This window comes from Lynx canadensis, chromosome B1 (assembly GCF_007474595.2).
Source record: "Lynx canadensis isolate LIC74 chromosome B1, mLynCan4.pri.v2, whole genome shotgun sequence".
NCBI lineage: Eukaryota > Metazoa > Chordata > Mammalia > Carnivora > Felidae > Lynx > Lynx canadensis.
Genome location: NC_044306.2, coordinates 45,621,508 through 45,635,181, shown reverse-complemented (window position 1 = coordinate 45,635,181; position 13,674 = coordinate 45,621,508). Strand labels below are relative to the sequence as shown.

Below are 13,674 nucleotides of genomic sequence, written 5' to 3'. Positions count from 1 at the left end.
TGTAGGAGAGAAACCATGGGCTTTGGGAACCAGAATCTTTTATAACAGGCAGTAAACTTGATTCCCTTTGCTCTGGTGGGAGATATTATCTCTGTCATCCAAAGCTATTTGGTCTTCAAACATTTTTGAAACAATAATCTTGGAACAACGGCAATCAGTGCTTCTGTTTGTACTCCCAACAATGACCAGTTGCATTTCCTTCAGAGGCTTCCTACAGGGATCTGAGTTGCAGCTGGGGCAAGTATAGACATGCTAGTAGATAATTTGGCCACTTCTACAGGGGCCCCAATTAGGAGGATTCTCTAAGCCCTATTACTCAAAGTATAGTCCATGAATCAGCAGCTGGAAGCTAGAAGCTTGTTGGACACCTAGAATCCCGTTCTTACCCCCAGACTTAGTGAATCATAATCTATGTTATAACAAGATCCCCAGGTGATTCACATGCACATTAAATTTTGAGTGTTATTGCTTTAGCTTATCCTGGACCCAGATAACTCTAAAAACCCAAGTGAATACCAAGGTATCTATGATGTAGTGTTATGAAAAATGCCTTTAATTGGGGTGATCATATGTTCCCATTTATGCCTGTTGTCCCAGTGCAGTTATTGAGAGTGCCCCTTTTTACTTCCAAAAGTGTCCTGCTTTGAAAGGTAAATTATATAAAGGTGACATTGGAGGCATTTGTTTGGAGGAACTGGGTCAAGGATATACCCTTGATGATGAAGGTACCCAAGACGGATACATGTCTTTAGGGGAGGAAGATGCTGGGAAAGAAAAAAAAATTATATCTATATCTATATCTATATCTATATCTATATCTATATCTATATCTATCTATATATCTATATCTGATCTATATAAATATATATATCTAATATATATATTATATCATATATATAATATATAATATAATATATATTAGATATATTAGATATTAGATATACTAAAGTAAGGGCAGATCCCACATTGGCCCCAGAGTAGACATCAGATCCTTTGATCAATGGTCACCCCTTGGCCTGCTTTGTATGGCAGTCTCATATTCTTAAGCTTGTCTGCCTGCCTTTCTTTTTTTCCTTCTTTGCTTTGCAGAAAATCCTTCCAATATCCACTATATTGAACAGCTGAGTGGACTGGATGAATCATTCTCAGGAACAAACCTGCATCTCAGCACATCCTTTTCCACTGGCACCGTCTTTTCTGGCAGCTTCTTGGATTCCCTCCTGGCCACAGTAAGTGCAGCTGAGCTGAACCTGTGAACCAAGCCCCTTGCAGAGGGTAGAAAGGATGGTTAGGGCTTAGAGAAATGATGAGAATTCCTCACAATTCTGAGTTCTCTTGGAATTTCACAAAAAATCTTGTTCAGATACATTATTTCATCTTTTTTCACAACTACCTGGCAACGGGAGCCAAATGTTCACATTTTCAAAATTACAAATGTCTTCTGGCCCTTAGAACGAGACCACTTGGTACCAGGAAGAATGAGCACCTAAAGAGGAGGGTACCTACCTTTGAGCTTCAAGTGCATCTTGGCAGACCAAGCTGTGGTGTCAGAACTTATGAGATACTCCTTTCTCCTCTCTCTAAAATATCTTCAACAGCTTATGCAGGACTCAGCCATAAAGGGACAGGGGGACTAGGAAAAAAAGCTTTGGCCTTTGGCGATATGAGTTTTGTTCAGAGCTATGTTGACTCTCCCTCCATGTCACCCCTCTCCTGGGGTGCTTTGTTTTGTTTTGTTTTGTTAATGTTTATTTATTTTTGAGAGAGAGACAGTGGGAGAGGGGCAGGAAGAGAGAGGGAGAGAGACAATCCAAGCAGCCCCATGCTGCCAGTGCAGAGCCCGATGCAGGGCTCAGACCCACAAACCGTGAGAACAGGACGTGAGGAGAAATCAGGAATTGGATGTTCAAAGGACTGAACCACCCGGGTGCCTCCTGGGCGCCTGACTACGTGGTTGGTCTTCAGCTCTCAATACTTCTTTAGCTTCTGAGCATGTCCCTTGCCTCCGCTCCAGCATTTCCATAAGTAGAATTAAATGCACTGTGAGAAAACCTACTCTATGCAGGGCACACTGTTCTAGGTGCCAGGGATACAACAGTGATGAAACAAAAGTCTGTGTGGCCACGTAGAGCTTAGGGTAGTGGAGGAGATTAATGTAAACATGATAGCCATGCCTGGGTGGCTCAGTCACTTAAGTGTCCAGCTCCTGGTTTTGGCTCAGGTTGTGATCTCACGGTTCATGAGTTTCAGCCCCACATCGAGCTCTGTGTTGACAGTGCAGAGCCTGCTTGGGATTCTGTCTCTCTCCCTCTCTCTCTGCTCCTCCGCCACTTGTGCTCTCTCAAAATAAGTAAATAAAACTTAAAACAAAACAAAACCAAACACGAACCTGAAAAATAAGGGCCATATGTGGCACGTCAGATATAAGGGCTAAGGCAATGTGAGATAAGAAATGTGAGGGTTAGGAAAGGAGTTTCAAGTTTCAATGGCGCGGCCAGAGAAGGAAGGCAGCACTGAAGTCGAGGCATGCAAGGCCAGCTCTGGGGAAGAAGGGAGTTGGTGTCATTCTGATCTTGGGAGAAGAAACACTGCAGGCAGAGAGGAGAAGGGAAAAGGCAGTGAGGTGCAAGTGCTCTTACGTCCAGGGAGTTGGACTAAAACACAAAATCTGTACGTCACCATTTGTGAACGACTGCAAGAACCCCTCCACAGGAAACCTGGCTGCCTCACAGTCTCCTCCCCAGAGTTTCCAAGGGAAGGGCTGCGGAGCGGCTGAATACCAGTGGATAGACGCACAGGGCTCTGAAGCCAGTTTGATAGACTTGCAGCCTTCTGTAATTCCGTGTGGAAAGGGCATCATTCCTGAATTGTGCAGGTGCCTCAAAGGCACAGATTGCACTTTTTAGGGGAGCGTGGCTGGGCCATAGGCACTGCCCTCATGGCAGCAGGGGATTATGTTGCCTTGGCCTCTGCTTCCCTAAGCCTTGTGGGGAAGGGGTGTCATAAATCCCATCCGGTTCTCAGAGAGAGAAAACTATGTCAGTGATAGCTTAACATTAAACAAGTTGGTAGACTATGAATTTCCCAAAGGGTTAGGCAGCATTCAGCCTTGACTGAGCCAGGGGCCCAGTCAGGTGACCTTGCTCGGAAGATGGCTCTGTCAGAGAAAGGGTTTTATCACTGTCTGTCATTGATATGTCAGTTCCCTTGCCGGTAATTAATGACTTGAAGTGTCAGGCAGGAGGTGACTTTGGATGAACTGGACCGTCTGCAGGACACATTTTCAATGGGGTTAAGGTCCCAGGTCTCTTCAGAGATCCCTAGATGACAGGCACCTTCGTGCCTTAAATTCAACTGGAGCCTTAATTAAACTCCACTGGCCCACAGCAGCAGGAACAAAGTCACAGACTCTGCTTAGAACTAGTGGGAAGAACGGGATGGGCAGAGAAGGGCTAAGAGAATAGAAATAAAAACAAATGAACATACAATGTAAGCCAGCATAGAAAACACAAACTCGGTCATGAGAGCCAGCAGCTGGACCTCTTACCACTTACCACAGGACCTGTGACCTCACTGAGAAGTACCACCTCCTCCCAGGCTACCTTCAGGTATTGCACCATTGGGCTTCTCAGTGGGAAAGGACAAGTTCATCCTCCTGGAAAAGGAAATAAGCTATGTAAGAACTCAGGAGTCTTTTCTGAGGCCCTACAGTGAAGTCTGTGGAAGAGAGAAAAAGCCACACAACTGAGTCACATGAGGTCACAAGCCACACTGGACCCTCACTTTGTCTGCAAGGACAGGGGTGTCTGAGTGGCTCAGTTGGTTAAGCATCCCACTTCGGCTCAGGACATGATGTCACGGTTTGTGGGTTCAAGCCCTGTGTCGGGCTGTGTGCTGACAGCTCAGAGCCTGGAGCCTGCTTCAGATTCTCTGTCTCCCTCTCTCTCTCTGTCCCTCCCCTGCTCGCACTCTGTCTCTCTTTCTTTCTCTCTCTCAAAACTAAATAAAAATTTAAAAATAAAATTAAAAAGACTAGCACTTGGTCAACAGAACATAGGGTGAGCATAGCAATGGAACTTTTATGTCAAAGGGGCTGGCTTGGGTCTTGACCCTCTGCATATCTACCTAGTGACCTTCTGCCCCAGCTCTTGAATCCTTAATGATGTACAACACAAAAAAAATGAACACACTTTAATACTATTTAGAGCTCCAGCCCCAAATCTCTGGCCACGAGAAGCTGAACTAGACCTTTGAAAATAATCAGGTAACTGCCCACCCTTGTTTCCTTTGCCCTGACGTCTGGTGCTGCAGGGTCCACCTGGCTTTCTAAGGGTGGGGGTGACTTCCCATTGTCTAGCCACATAGAAAGAAAGAGGCCACAGGTCAGACCTGAGCCTCCAATTCTATCGTCTCTACTCTTCTGAGTACCATTTGATGTTGGCTGACCTCCTGACCTGACCCTTGGTCTTGCGGAAATGAGAGCAGTGGCCTCGGAATATGTTCGTCACCACTCTGCTTTATTCTCCATTCTTAACAGAGCATCTTCTTACTCAGAGGCGGGGGAGAAAGGCAAGGATCTTGGTCTCTCCTTAAAGTTAGGATGGCAGTTGCAAGCTCCGTCCGTGGTTATCACTCCCTCTAACCCATCCCCACGGCAGGCACCACTAATGGTCAGTTTCTTTGCCTGCAGATCACACCTGCGGCTCTTTCTCAGCACAGACCTCATGGCAACTTCTTCGAATAAGTTCTGTTGTTAGGGTAATATTAGGAATCAGAGCAATAACTGTGATAGGAATAATAACATCTCTGAAGCACTTACTTTGGGTCAAGGTCTTTGCTAAGCTCATTACCTGCAATACCATGTTGAATTCTTCTTTCAACCCAATTAGGAGAATATAATTATGAGCCTCATTTTACAGATAAAGAGTCTGAGGCTTAGAGGGATACATAAAGTGCCAAAGTCATAGCACTTACAGATGACAAGCTGGTTTTCAAACCCTACTTTCTGTGATTCCAGAGTCAGACCTTGCTGTCAGAGTCCTGTCCTTCCAGAAATCTTTGTGATTATGAGTAGCCTTCCAGTGCATTGACTTTCAAGTTTTGCCGAAAGGGATCTGCCTTCCAGCGTGCTCAGGAGCTGCTGAGCAGACAAGCAGCGAGGGGGTCCCCCTGGGCACACTCACCTCATCAGGGCACCCCCACACACCTGTACCCCTCCCCCCAGTCAGAACAACTCAGCTTTCATCTGCACTGTGTGTGAGGCTCTGCCTCCAATTTGATTCGAAGGAGGATTTCTGTTGTTAAGAAGATCTGGAAGGTCACTCCTAGAAGTTAGAATATGGGACCCATAGAGAGAGGCGTGAAATGGAAGGAGCAGAATCCCATCCGCTGTTCTGAGACAAGATATCCAGTTTCCGGTCCTGAGTCCTATGCGAGGGACAGGGGTCCACCACCCCACCCCATTTAGCATGTGCCTTTTGCCTCATAATGCCCCTTCCCAAGAAACACCTTCCAAGCGGTTCTTTGGACCTGCCGCCCAGCTCAGGGCACCAAGAGATCTGTTTCCTGCTGCTACATGGTCAGAGGTCACAAGTCAGAGCCTGTTCCCCTGATGCCCATACTACCCAGAAGGGCAAAGGGGAAAACAGATGCATTCAGAACAGATTCCCTTCAGGACACGCCGCACCCGTGTCTGAAACGAGATTAGATCACCAGTCTGGACTTCTCCACCTTTTCCTCTGCCCTCCCTTAATAAACACAAAGGAATGAAGGTGTGGGTCCCAAGGATGGAACAAAGCCTGAATAACGTGCTGTGAAGTAGTCACTGCTTATGCTGAAGTTTTGTTTTGGATTTCATGTCCTTTTTCATTCTATCCCCTGATACACCGGTGATTTTTTTTTTTCCAACGTAAAATAATAGTGTTTCCCTCCAAATCGGACACAGCTGACACTACGGCTTCAAGTAGCCTCTGGTATACTACTGTAAACTGCCCCAGATGGGAAAACAGTCCGGTGAAACATAATTCACATTCACATTTAATCCTCTCTCAGCTCAATACTGTAAAAAAATATGAATGTGGAGGGGCACCTGGGTAGCTCAGTCAGTTGAGTGTCCAACTCTTGGTTTCTGCTCAGGTCATGACCTCACGGTTCATGAGTTCAAGCCCCACATCAGGCTCTGCGCTGACAGTGTGGAAGCCTGCTTGGGATTGTCTCTCTCCCTCTCTCTCTCTCTCTCTCTGCCCCTCACCCCTGCACGTGCACGCTCATGCTCTTTCTCTCTCTTTCTCCCCACCCCCCTCAAAATAAATAAATAAACTTTAAAAAAATATATGGAGAGACACTCAGATCCATAAGCAGGACTCCTGTATGGCTTTATAACAATTGGACTTCAGAACTGGACATGAACGTAGGCAGCAATTTCCTTACTTGTAAGAAAATTGCGGCTCACAGAAGGTATGTGACTCCCTTAAGGTCCCTCTGCTGGTTACTCGCAGTTTTCCTACCATGTAGCCTCATTTTCAATTAGAAATATTTGATAAGAATGGTTGGTCTTAAAGCCTTTGGAGATGGATTTTCAGAATAAAAAGCAGAAAGTAGCTAGGGTGTTACTATCTATGTTATTAGGAAATGTTGTAGGTTATGAGACAGACCTCAAGCTTCATTGTAGCTAAAAGTGAAAACACTTTGGGCCTCAACATTTTCTAACGCTGGAAGTCCAAATTCTACTAAATCTGATTATATCAGAAACACGATCCAAGTTTAAAATATGTGAAGCACATTTCAACTTTCATATTTTCTTGAGAAAGAAAAAAAAGAAAGGAGGAAGGAAGGGAGGGAGGTGAGGGGGGCGGGGAAGAGGCCAATAGGAGAGAACCCAGGATAATAAGAATACTAGATGAGCTCTCAGAATACGGGTGACATGTAAATCCCATTATTTTCCCCAACATAGAATTGCAATCCTTTTGAAGTCAAAACTGAAGAAATGACATATTCAACAGCTAAGCCTCTCTCTGTTAAATATGCAAAGCACATGTTTCCCGAGAGCCCTTGACACCAGAACAACCCTAGAATTTAGACCTTTGCTTTCATCAGTGGAGAATTATTCTAACAGCATTATGTTTGATCACTGTACACTATGGCCAGTTGTTCTTAAACGGATTGTGGCTCAACCTGGATTTACGTCCCTTGATCACCCCTGGATTTCAGTGAGCCAATTCTGGAAGCTCCCTTCTAGGTGGTAGCAACATGGAACAAAGAAGAAATGTAAGGAGAAGACCATCAGTCAGGGGATCCCCTCAGTCAGGACATTTGAAGTCATCTTTTAGTCTGAAAACTACTTTAGAACTTATTTTCCTTTTATTCTCTCTTAAATCATATAGCTTCTATTATTTCCTAGGCCCTCTTGTCCCAATGGCCTCTACGTTTTGCTAGAAATATTTGTTTATTTGTTAAAAATCAATAGCCAATTGCAGTCAATATTCGTACAGCTTTGAACACCTGCTTTGTTCAATGCTCCCCTGACAACATGAATGTTAAGTAGACAAAGTCTGTCCTCGGAAAGAGCACATCATTTAAGGAAATGTTGCCCAGAGTGATCTGAGCACCAACCAGTGGCAGAACCACTAGAAGTGGCCTTTAAATTTCTGATTCCCACTCCTGTCCATAAATTCTGATCCAGTAAATCTTGGATTCCAGAAACCCACACTCATGAATATCCTTCCAGGTGATCCAGATACATGAGAACCAATGTTGAAGAGAACAGAACTTAATAATGTGTGCAGTAGATCTATTTCATCTCACAAACAATATTCAAAGGTGGTATTATCATGTCAACTGTAAAGGTTATGAAACTGGTTTCTGAGAAGGAGCACATGAATTTTCCAAAAGTATTCAGCTAGAACATACCAGTCCAAGATTCAAAGTCAAGTATGTTTCAGAAAAACTACCAACCTTAAAATACAGAAAGATGAAATGAAGCAAAAACCAGTGGCTGTGGGATCACAAAGAAAGGAAAACTTCATTCTGATGAAGAGATCCCCAAGTTGATGAGCGATCAGACGTTCTAAAGCAAAGGCATGAAGGAGTAAATATGTAGCTTCAGCAACAGATAGACTATTGAGCACTGGAGGGCACCATTCACAGAGGAGATGAGCTTGGTTTTACAGCAAGGGTTATGACACTGAAGGTTTTAGGAGGTGGATGGCATGATTTGATTTGTGTTTGAGAGAATCTCTCTAGAAACAGTTCGAACAAGGATTCCAAGTGAGAAGAAAAACAAGACGGGAAGACAGGTAAACAGGTTGCCATCATAATTCAATCTGCAGAAGATGAGTCCTTGAATCTGAGAGTAGAGAAAGTGAATGGCAACATTTCTAAGACAGTAATAATTGAGTTCATTACTATTATTTTTTTAAGTTTTTATTTGCTTATTTGGGGGTGGGGGTCAGGAGGGGCAGAGAAGAAAGAGAATCCCAAGCAAGTAAGATCATGACCTGAGCCAAAATCATGAGTCGGATGCTTTAACCAACTGAGCCACCAGGTGCCCCATTGTTTTTAATAAAAAAATTACTAGCTTTTCTATAGGTACTATGTAAACCTATGAATTATCATGTCTACTGGAGTAAAAGCCTAATTTCGATAAAACAAAAAGTATAACACTTAAAACTCTATGTATTCAGATTTGAGAAAATCTGATGGGTAATGTATTCCAGTGCTAATTACATGTATGCCAATGGCCAGTTTACACTGAATATGGTAGGAATTGGAAAAGAAGTTTAAGAAAATAGCTAGGGCCAGGGGCTCCCTGGGTGGCTCAGTCAGTTAAGCTTTTGCGAAACTCTTGGTTTTGGCTCAGGTTGTGATCTCACGGTTCGTGAGTTCGAGCCCTGCATCGGGCTCTGTGCTGTGTCAGCATGGAACCTGCTTGGAAGTCTCTCTGCCTCTTTCTCTGTCCCTACCCCACGTGTGCTCTCCCTCTCTCTGTCTCTGTCTCTGTCTCTGTCTCTCTCTCTCCCCCAAAATAGGTAAACTTAAAAACAAATTAAAAATAATAAAATAGCTAGAGTTATTCGGACTCCAGGTGGTTTCAAAATAAGCAGTTGTCCCACATGTCTTCCTTTGGTTTTATTTTGATGCCAGAGATTCCAAAAATTCCATCCATTTATTCAACCCTGACAATTTTGTGTTCTAGCTCCACACAAGAACTGTGGGAGATCTAAATATCAGTAAGGCCCAAGACAATACCTGTCCTCAAGTGGGTCACAATCAAAAGGAATATAAGTAGATTCACATCCAGAAGATTCAATTATAGATGACAGTAATCATGTCAGTAGTCCCTAGGGAGGAATCTATAGAAGTCTCATTAAATACATAGTTTTAAATGTCTGTTGATGATTATTAGGGTATCTGTGGCCTGACATACTCCTCTGCTATTTTTGGAAGACATCCTTGGTGTCAGTATCATTTCCCATTTTGTTCTTCTGCTACAGTGTAAGCCCTGAGGGAGCAAGAACTGGGTCACTCTGCACCTTGCCTAACCCAGTGCCCTACCTGAACTGCCAGTTTTTAGTTGATTTTAATAATGGTAATGAGGGGCGCCTGGGTGACTCAGTCGGTTAAGCGTCCAACTTCGGCTCAGGTCATGATCTCGCGGTTCGTGGGTTCGAGCCCCGCGTCGGACTCTGTGCCGACAGCTCAGAGCCTGGAGCCTGTTTCAGATTCTGTGTCTCCCTCTCTCTCTGCCCCTCCCCGCTCATGCTCTGTCTTTCTCTCTCTCAAAAATAAAATTAAAAATAAAAATAATGATAATGAGAGACCCTGTTTTGTGTCATTTGATCCATTTCAAACAGTGATACCCCCCCTAAATTTCCAAGGCTATACACGTCCACAGTTTCTATGCTGGTCCTTCTGACTTTGCACGTGGCTTTGTCGTTGCTTTCCAGGCCTTCTACAATTATCACGTCCTGGAATTACTTCAGATGCTGGTGACAGGAGGGATAAGTTCCCAGCTGGAACACTTTTTGGATAAGAGTTTCTGTGGGCTGACCCACAGCTGCACTTCGGTTGTGTCTGGAAGAGCGCGGTGTAAGCTGGGGCTTCTGTCCTTAAACCAAACCATTCTGTCTGACATTGAAGTGAGTCTACTTCTACCTTAATAAAGGTTCCCCCTTCCTTACCATTCTGGGTTTCTGAAAATGACTCAGGTTATTTGGGTTCCTAGATAGCCTATAGCATAAAAATAATAACAAGCAATAATACAACCTTATACTCATATTTTATAATTTACAGTGCATTTTCATGTGCTATCTTTATTTTTTACAACAATTCCAGAAGGTTATAAGGCAGTCGTTTTCATGCCCATCTTCCAGATAAAAAATCCAAGTCTGCAGGAAGCATCTGAGAGGTCTAATAACTTTGTACCTTAGCAAGGGTATTAATAATAACTCTAATAGTTAATATTTACTGAACATTTTCTCTGTGCCTGTCTGCTTTGTTTTTCTTGTTATTGTTGTTTATTTAATCTGTCCAAGGATTTACATGGTAGGTATTGTTATTAATTGCATTGAACAGATCAAGAAGCTGAGACCCAGAGAAACAAGGACTTACCTGAGATCACATTTTGTCCCACTGGAAAAGCAGGGTTCCCTCCAAGGCAGTCTGACCCAGGGTCTGCCCACTCTTCCTACATCTGAGCTGATAAAGAAATCTGATCATGCCAGCTGAAATCACGCAGAAGGATTCTGTGTTTGAGTCTAAGACTCTAATTGGGCTAAGTAGTGGAAAATGCTTGAATTTTCCTAGCCCACTGAGCTAGTGAGCAGTAGATTATGGCAAGGGGAAAAGCTAATTAAGGAAGATTCCAGTGAGGCATCTGGGTATTTGTTGATCAGATTGGGGTCTAGCCTGGCAATGAGTAATCAACTTATCAGTGCCTTTTGGTTTAGCTTTAACTGACATTACATTGAGCTCCCCACCAGTTAGCAGGGGCAGGAATTTATAAGGAAATATTTTTCGTTTGTTCAGAGGACATCAGTAGAAAGAGAAACCCCTTCACAAGAAGCAATTTCTTCTAGGTGTCTATACTTGATATGTCTTAATAGATACTGCCAAAAAGGGAAAGCCCATGCTCCATGCTCTGTACATCTGAATTCCAGGTGCAAACAACATTGCCAAGTTCCCTTAGCACAGTCTGGTCCTTGGCATTTCTGTGGTCTTGGGTTCCTCACCTGAGAATGACTTACGAGTGACTATCAGCCCAGGATAACTGCCGCCAGCAACTGCCTGTTACTATCAGAGCTGACAGTGGACTGGTCAACACTCCTGTCCTTCCTTTCTCCACTTATATCTTGTCCTCATTTTGTTCTTTACCCCATAGCATCACATAATGAAACGAACTGTTCTCAAGTGACTTCACTGAATCCCCTTGCTGTTACTTTGACCATGTTGTCTCATGATGCCCTTGTTGGGTGTAGCCTGAGAACAGTGTCAGGAGGAATGCTCGGGACTGTGTGCTATTTGGAGAGTAGGATAAGAAAAACACTCTCTTGAGGTCACTTTACATCCCAACCCATTATATAGCTTGAAAACTGAATTTCCCAACCTGTTACTCATTGTTACTTCTTACTGGTTACCAAAACAGCGGTAGTAATAAAAACTAGCATAACAACATGCTCCACCACACCCACGAGGGGCTCTGGAAGGCCATGTGATAAAAAAAATCACTGGGATTAGAGGCTCAAAACTATTCATAATCCTAATTTCCTACTTGACAATGCCACCATAAAAGATATTAGGAAATGGCTTTTGGGTCTTCCAAACTTTTACTGCAAGGAAAGATAATAACTTTCCAGTAAGTGGTTGTTATTGCTTAATTAAAGTGCCAACAGACACATGTTTTTCTCTTTTCTCCCCAGCCAAGAAAGACATTTGGGCAAGTGTTCTGTGGCTCATTAGATAATTTTGGAATCCTGTGCCTTGGCTTATACCGCATGATAGATGAAGAGGAGAACAACCCGGAAGAAAAAAGGGGAGTATGCTACCTTGGAAAGTGGTACCCATCTATCCAAGCATAGGAGCCAAAGCTACTTTATTTTATGTGAAAGAAAAGTCCAGAGCTGAGGGTCCATGCTTACAAAGAAGGGTCCAGGGGGAGTAGAGAGTGATGTAGGAATAAGGAAGCATGGGTGTGAATAACATGAATGAACTGATGATTGGGATACAATTACTACTGACTATGTAAGGAGAATGGTGTCTGTGTCCCTAGGGACAGCTAAAATGTAGACCCAGATTTTAAATCAGGGTTCTTTTGTAACTTACCCCTCATCCATCTCTATGCAACTTTTTAAAGCTAAAAGCCACTGGAAAGATTTACTTGTTTTCTGCTGGGCTCCTTGGGTAAATGTTTATGGACTGCCTCATTTCTAGCCCATTTGGCTTGGTATGTGTAAATTGTGGGAGTGTTATGTTCATATTTCAGTTGAAACTAAGATCCACTTGATAGCAGCACAGGAGAACATAAAGGAAATGTATGTGGAAGGCAGAAGGGGAAAAGAGAGGGTACAGTCTACTGACAATTCAATAATGTAGGTCCAAACTAAGATTCTCACAGTGGGAATGGACAGGATTCAGTCCATTTTAATTTCTCCAAGGAGAAATTAAAAACAATAGAGTGGAAGAAGATAGAAAGAACCTTGCTCTCGTTTATAGGGAGAAAGAAACCAACTTCCTCAAAGTGGAGTAGTCTTGAATGGAAAGAAAACTTTCTGCTCATCAGAGAAAGGCAGGAAAAGAATGGGTGCCAAGGCAAACATTGCCATACCATGTGCTTAAACGAATTTGTATGTAACACCAGGATCTCTCAGTGAAGCATAGCCATGGCCGTTGCTGAGAGAAAAGATGGAGGAAGTATTACAGGGAGTTGGGAAAGAGGTAAAAGTGTAGGTTAGCTACTGAAAGTAATAGAAGAACTTTGTTGTAGGTTTGTAGAAGCAATACCCAACTCGAAAATGAAAGGACAAAGGATTGAAAGTCCTGATGACGTTAAACAGTGGATGTACTTAGAGTGCAAGAATGAAAGGGGACAGAATGATGGGAAGTGCCAGCCAGAGAGTGATTTCTGGAAGCATGATATTTGAGAGGTGGGACATGTCAAGAAATGATGACTTCCAGTATGTGCTCAGGAAAGTGGTTTGGAGATAAGATTCTTGGGTAGTGGAAAGGTGCCTAGCTCTTGGAGTTGTAAGCCACATAAACATTGCAGGCACATGAAATGATAGTGGTCCTAGAGCTTGAAAGAAAAAGTATCCCAGGTGCAAGAGACCTAAATAAACATGGAGGTCTATAGATGATACTGATGAATCAAGAGGGATGGTGATATGGCTATAGAGTATGAATCACAAAGATGTTGGGGAGCAGTGATGTTCTGGAAGCAGCACTGGGAAGCATGAATGATGCTGGTTTCTCTCTTTCTCTGCCTGAACTCCATGCCCTTGCTCCAATACTTCTGGAAAACCCATGGAACATGGTAATAGGGAAAATGTGCAGCCCCTCTTTGAGAGGACATTCTGGAAGGAAATAATATTTCTGTTTCAAAGGGAATATGTGGCTATAGTAGATCTTATTTAAACTATTATAGATATCACAGGGAACTCAGTAGGAAAGGTAAAAAGGGGA

General features: G+C 43.3%; 1 protein-coding gene across 1 annotated transcript in view; it reads left to right on the top strand.

Moving 5' to 3' along the window:
• The window catches only part of KCNU1 (potassium calcium-activated channel subfamily U member 1), a 149,449-nt gene that overhangs the window by 134,502 nt on the left and 1,273 nt on the right, over nt 1–13,674 (top strand). The window contains exons 24-26 of the mRNA XM_030311875.1: nt 1,090–1,229; nt 9,945–10,136; nt 11,916–12,049. Coding sequence (XP_030167735.1) covers nt 1,090–1,229; nt 9,945–10,136; nt 11,916–12,049 — 466 coding nt within the window. The remainder of the gene's footprint in view (nt 1–1,089; nt 1,230–9,944; nt 10,137–11,915; nt 12,050–13,674) is intronic.